Source organism: Helianthus annuus, chromosome 8 (assembly GCF_002127325.2).
Source record: "Helianthus annuus cultivar XRQ/B chromosome 8, HanXRQr2.0-SUNRISE, whole genome shotgun sequence".
NCBI lineage: Eukaryota > Viridiplantae > Streptophyta > Magnoliopsida > Asterales > Asteraceae > Helianthus > Helianthus annuus.
In genome coordinates this window covers 46,387,474-46,394,220 of record NC_035440.2, presented here as the reverse complement: position 1 = coordinate 46,394,220, position 6,747 = coordinate 46,387,474, and the positions used below count along the sequence as shown (strand labels likewise).

The following is a 6,747-nucleotide window of genomic DNA, read 5'->3' as shown; positions in this document are numbered from 1 at the left end:
ATTTTACAAGATGCACTTATGGCATTCCAAACAGCGGCAACAACATAACAAGAACAAAATAAATGCTCTGTTGTTTCTTCCCCAAAGTTACATAAAGCGCACCCCATATCTCTGTTACTAATACTTAGTTTATAATCCATGAATGTTCATAAATAAGGATGATTTACATATATAACTTAAACAAATAAAAATTATGCAACCAATACTGGTTTAATAGACTCACATTTTCACCTTAATATTGTACACGCCCGTCCATGTTTTGTCAAAGAGTGCTTCTGAGAAAGTCACATGCACCTTCTATTCAAACCTACATATTCAAACTTATTTTTGGTCATTGATTTGGACGTGAAGATGATAGGCAACTTGCTTTCTTCCAAAAGGCCAAACACATTTACATTAACTAGAAATTTGTTAACTCACACAATCTTCGTACACCCCTTTGATTTGATTCAATAACCATTTCCTTGGAGGGAGGATAATTATGGATCCCTACGCGATGATATTATTCCACTTTGAGGAAGAACTTGAGTCTAATTGCAACAGCATTCCACCCGACGTTCTAGATTTCTTGCAGACGTCATTAACCGAGACAAAGCTACAAAACAAGTTTGGTAAACCTATGGTGTGGATTGGGATTTATATTGCAATAGCTTCTCTTTTCTGCATCCTACCAATGCTGGCTGATCTGTTACATGGTTTCAAAACCAAAAAACTATGGTTTCCATGTAAATACTTTACTCTCAATGCTGCTTCTCTCACTGTTATAGCTATTGCAATGAAGCTACCTGTGGATCTAAATAATTCAATGCCGAATAATGTGGATCAGGCTGCAAAGCTCGGAAGCTTGGCATTTATGTGCACCATGATGGCTAATTTATTGCCTTCATTAGCAACAATGGACAGTAAGGAACTTCTCACAAACATCATAGCATTGGGTGTTCTAGTAATCACCTTGGTTGTGAATGTATGCATTCAAATACGAACCGGTGTTGTTTCCAACAATCATGATGGTCCTTATTACACTCATGTAAGCTATAAAAATTGGTTAATAGCACTTATATATGTGGCTATGTTATTCATGCTACTGGTGATACATACTTGTTTGGCTTTAATGATTATCACATCAAAACAAATAGTAGAATCTAAATACAAAGCACGTCGTGAAACAGCTTTGGTGGATCTAGAGTTGCAGCAACCTGGAAGAGACACAGTTGAGAAGCTAAAGCAGCATGTGAGCAACCACTGGATCATGGCTGGCACTGGGAGCCCTCAATTTATGGCAGTTTGTTCTGCTACAACTTCTGCTTCTGGGGTAATATGTTTTTCAAGCACTGCATTACATGTTGTTATTATGCTTTACACAAGACCATATATGAAGCTCTACGGGTCAGATTATAAGTGGTCAGTTTTAATGATTCTTATAACACAGTTTACCGGGGTAATATTGGGTACAATCGCTCCTCTTTTGAGATGTTTTGCATCATTGAGCTTTGAAGTATCTATAAAGTGGATTTGGAACCATATCAGGGTGTTTAAAGTAGAGGGCTACTATACTCAGAAGTTATCTGACTGGAAATATGATAGCGTGCCATTGAAACTTAGTAGTCGCAGATGCAAAATTGTCTTCCAGTATCTAAAGGTCCTGATTTTGATTTTGTCTATAGGAATCCAGAAAACAGTTCTGGTAGCATGTAAGATGATAGCATTGATCCCAATTTTCTTTGTAATTGGTGTCATGTGTTGTTTTCATTGCTGGAAGTCGTTAAAGGTACTCATGTCCATTGCCTCATATAATGTGTCAGTTGAAACTCCTTCTCAACTACAACGCAATAAAAACCTTAGCCAGTACGTTCTGCAGCTTCAAGATGATATGGAGCTTGCTGAGAGAACACTGAAAAGCATTTTAAAATCTGTGACCAATTTGATCCAAAGTGCTGAAAAGCAACAGCCTAACAATCTTATTAAGCTGCTAGGAGAATCTAGCGGTTTTGAAGGAGTTGGAAAGTATGACTTGCATCAAGTCTCAGAACAAATGTATGTAGACTGCTGGAGCTTACCGGTAGCAACACTGACGGCCATCGCCATATCTCTTCCCAACATTCAAAAAAGCATGACTGATAGGTTGCTAAAATGCGTGAGTGAAGGTCTTACATATGTCAAACATATAGAAGAAAGCCTCAATGCTACTGATGAGTATATAAGCAGTCAAAAGGCTGCTAGAATGTTGTGGCTAGAAATTGAAGTTTGCCACAAATGGCTTGGAATCAATTTGCAGACACCGGCACATGAAACTAATGCAACAAAAGAGATTGTTCAATGGTTCTGTAATACAGCTGAAAACATGGTCAGTGAGCTGGAAAGTAAAAAAATGAAAGGCTCAGATGATAGTTCAGTCTACATATCGGTTTCTGCCAACTCAATGTACAGGATCACCCAAACAATCCTAGCTTCCAACCATGCCCACATAGACCAGGTTAGCCAAGAAGAACTATTTGAGCAATTATCATCAATGATCTCTCACATATTGGCTGCTTGTCTCACCAACTTACCCCGAGTCAAAGCCATGAAATGCCACACAAGTGTCATAGAGAAAAGGGAAGAGAGTGTACATGTTGCAGCACAACTTCTTGGTGAGACTATGCAGATAATCAATAGCCTTCAAGATCGCGAGCTCCCAAGCTTGAATCCTGATGAGTTGCCCTTTATTGACAAGTGGCGTGATTGTTTTCTGCATCCTTCTCCTTGAAACAGTTCCTGTGTTGTTTAGCAAACAAGAAAAACAGCTTTTGTACTTTTAAGTAATAAGTAACTATATCATCATTAGTAAGGCATAAAATACAGTAACACAATTAAATCTATTTTAAGTCAATTTTGATTAGGATTCGTCATCAATTTTACAGTAAAATTACCAATCTATCACTAAATTGAGTTTAAATTATATATGACTGATTTCTCAATTCAAACGAGAATGTAAGCAGATTGCGATTTTCTTTTTCTTTCTAATTAATGGGAAGATGTTGGCACGAGGTTTTCTGCTGAGTATGACATGATAATTGATAAGAAATTTAATGATAGGTAAGTTTTCATATGCTCTCTTAAAATGCATATTTATGAGAAGAAAGTGATCAACCTGTGGTGGCTTCTTTGGGTGAAGATTTTAAAAGGAAAATAAAATTAAAATGAATTATTGCTTGTGTCTTTTGATCTCTTAAACAAAATTCACCATGGGCTCCCAAGAACGCAAGTTGATATAATCATTTTTTTTTTTTTTTTTTTTGTGATTTTACAATGTTTCACTAAACAACATAATTTGAGGTTAGACTATGTGTAGTGGAATAACTATAAAGTGCAAATTTACGGTCGCATAAGCAAAGTGGCTTTAACTAACTCAACTGTCAAAAGTGTGTAGTGGTTTAACTATAAAAAAATGTGATTGGTTGGTGTTAAGTGGACCCCTACCCCTTGCCTCCTTCGTGCCCGTTTATGGGGTAACGAAGAAGGGGCTAACACCCCCTCTAATGGAATAACGGTGAGGTGGCGGGTGATCATGTGGCTGAGACGCCACACCACTACGCATTGTCTTACGCTTTCTTCCACTCAGCACATACATCAATACGACCATGTAGCTTTCTTCAACCTCCTTTGTCTTACATAGATGTGATTTTTAGAGTTCTCCTTAGTAAATTCCATTGCTTATATGAGACGAAAAACAAAGAAATTTCGGGAAACAAAAGAAAGGTTTAACTAACCGCAGCTGTTTCAGTTCAATTAATTGTTCAACAAGATTAACCTTTTCTCGATGAAACTATTACAAACTAGCCCTCCAAGTATTACATCTTGATTAAACGATGCATGCTAGACGATTATTTACACTTGAATGTTATAGGTAGCTTAGTGGTCTAGAGAATTCCTAGTTGGAACTCAATTTTACACTTGAATGTTGATTAAATGATGCATGCTCACGTTACTGACGATACATACGTGCTCGGCTTTAATGATTCTAAAGTCGAAAGAAATATTAGAATCCAAATACAAAGCAAGTCATGAAACATCTTTGGGGGATCTAGAGTTGCAACAACCAACCGTTGAGAAGCTATAGAAGCATGTGAGCAACTTTTGGATCATGGCAGAAACCGGCAGGCCCCAATTTATGACAGTTTGCTCTGCTACAACCGCTGCTTCTGGGGTAATATGTGTTTTGAGCACTGCACTATATGTTATTGTCATGCTTTTTACAATACCATACATGTCATATTATGGGTCAGACTATAAGTGGTCAGTGCTAATGATTCTGATAACACAATTTACCGGATCAATACTGGTTAAAGGTCATGTTTGGTGCCTCATATAATGTGTCGGTGAAAACTCCTGCTCAACTACAACACAATAAAGAAGTTAGCCCGTATGTTTTGCAACTTCAAGACGATATGGAGCTTGCTGAGAGAACATTGACAAGCATTTCAAAATCTGTGAACCATGTGATCCAAAAGGCTGAAAAGCAACAACCTAACAGTCTAATAATACTTCTAGAAGAATCTAGCGGTTTTGAAGGAGTTGGAAAGTATGACGTGCATCAAGGTCCACATTTAACTGGAAGGAAGAATTATGTGATAATTCTTACCTTAACATTTTTAACACATTAAAATACTGCAGCAATGTAAACGTCTCAAACAAACTCATAGCCAAGGTTTAATCAAAACTGACACAAGAAGCTTCTAGTCTCAGATTCTCAAACAGAGAGTAAAAACAACTCGACAAATAACAAAACAGCAATATGGCGTAAATAATCAACGGTAACGACGAAGTGACAGAGTATTGTTCCTCTTCCAGGTAGCCCTTCTTGACGGGCGTGCCTTGTGGTTCAAGTGTCCCTTTCCACGAAGTCCTCTATACTTCTTACCAGCAGAAGTAAGTCCTCTAAGCTCTCTATGTTTGTGCACCGGGTTGCAGATCCAGTTGATCCTTGGATCGTTGCGAATAGCAGCATGTGCAGGGTCCACCAATATCACCTCAAAGTACTTGTAAGTTGAGTCCTGCATTTAAAACTTGTACTCAGTGCCTACCAAAGTGTAGTCGCACTTCGAAACAGTGTGTATATGAAATGAATAAATACCTCATTGAGCCAGTATGAGTTGAGAACTTTAAGACCGCCCAATTTCCTGCCAGCACGTTCCTCAGCAACCGACCTTTTGCTTCGTTGAAACTTCAGTTGAGTCACACCCTGGTTCGTTGGCTTTCCGTACACAATACCTTTGGGAACTGGTCTCTTTCTTCCACCACGCCTCACACGTACTCGATAGATCACATAGCCCTATCAGTTATTAATACTGTTAGTATTGGTAAGTTGGTAACTTGCGCCTAAAGAGCTTTCAAAAACCAAAGTCAAAACATAAAACAAATCTACCAAATATCCAATCCTAGAATTCATTAATGTAAACTATAATTACATTTTACACACCAGAATCATTCTTTTGAACAAGGAATTACTAACGAGGCAAAAAAAAATGAACACTTCAATTAGTTGAAGTAAGAAAATGACCATTAGATGATCTTATCATTATAATAATACAAATCAGAAGACTACCTGCTTGGCTTTGTAACCCATACGACGGGCCTTATCGGGTCGGGTCGGGTGAGTGACCCGAACAATTGAAGGAAGCTGGCGGTACTCCCAGCACCTGACCCTCTGCATAAACCTCATAACATCCGACTGCTTCTTCCTCCATAGCTCCGACACATACGTGTACGCACCTGTTACAACCATCCATTTCAACGCCCTTTTTTTCAAAATAAGATTAACAAATAAAGCATAGATGTTGAAGAAATTGGTAAGATGGAGAGGTGTTTACCCATTGTTGCTCTCTCTTCCGAGCTTCGATCTGCAGAGAGTTGCTGCTATGTTATTCCGGCGTCAAAACAATGTAGCGAGTCTGGATTAGGGTTTTTGAGACGGGATGTGGTATGGGCTGCGATGTTCTGCAGCTATAATGGGCCTTATGGATTGGCTTTGGGCTAATTTAAACCAAGAGTTCCATTGCACAAAAACGTTAATTTCAATGGGGGTAAGGTTATTGTAAAAAAGACCAAAAATGTGAGAAATGTAAGAAAGAATCTCAGCCATTAGATCTAAATTAATTGAAAAGGGTAAACAATTAATTTTATCATTAATTCAATTAACTAAAAACTTCCCATAACTGCCACCTTAATTATAGGAAGTATATAACACCATTCAACAAATATATAACACCATTCAGTAAGTATATATAACACCATTCAGCAAGTATATAACACCCTTCAGCAAGTATATATCACAATTCAGCAAGCATATAACACCATTCAGCAAGTATATAACACCCTTCAGTAAGTATATATAACACCATTCAGCAAGCATATAACACCATTCAGCAAGTATATAACACCATTCAGCAAGTATATAACACCATTCATTGACTAAACATCTGATCGAAACATATATTTTTCTCTATATAAGTATAGCAATATGGTACTCATATTAAAGATAAAAAAACGCTCGTTATTATGGTGTAATTTTTTTTAAAAGTTACGTATAAAAAGTTATTGACGTTTAAAAAAGACGGGGGGAAGTTATATGTGCATTACCTAATTTCTAGTGGGTTTAAAAGACTATATTGCCCCTATATATTTCAAATCAGTCCAAATTAATGAAAATATTTTACAATTTGGTCCCTATTGATCTCAACCATTATATCAAAAGATCTAATGGCTGAG

The 6,747-nt window shown here is 37.4% G+C and overlaps 2 protein-coding genes across 2 annotated transcripts; one reads left to right on the top strand and one right to left on the bottom strand.

The window, feature by feature from the left end:
- Positions 1 to 481: 481 nt before the first annotated feature.
- Positions 482 to 2,746, top strand: LOC110869933. Its single transcript, XM_022119135.1, has one exon. It carries the CDS (start codon positions 482 to 484, stop codon positions 2,744 to 2,746), a length of 2,265 nt encoding a protein of 754 aa, XP_021974827.1.
- Positions 2,747 to 4,585: 1,839 nt separating this feature from the next.
- On the bottom strand, positions 4,586 to 5,999 carry LOC110872759 (60S ribosomal protein L15). Its single transcript, XM_022121630.2, has 4 exons — positions 5,850 to 5,999; positions 5,585 to 5,751; positions 5,114 to 5,311; positions 4,586 to 5,033 (listed from the first exon to the last, which is right to left on the bottom strand). Exons 1-4 carry the CDS (start codon positions 5,851 to 5,853, stop codon positions 4,788 to 4,790), a joined length of 615 nt encoding a protein of 204 aa, XP_021977322.1. The 5' UTR covers positions 5,854 to 5,999; the 3' UTR covers positions 4,586 to 4,787.
- Positions 6,000 to 6,747: the final 748 nt, after the last annotated feature.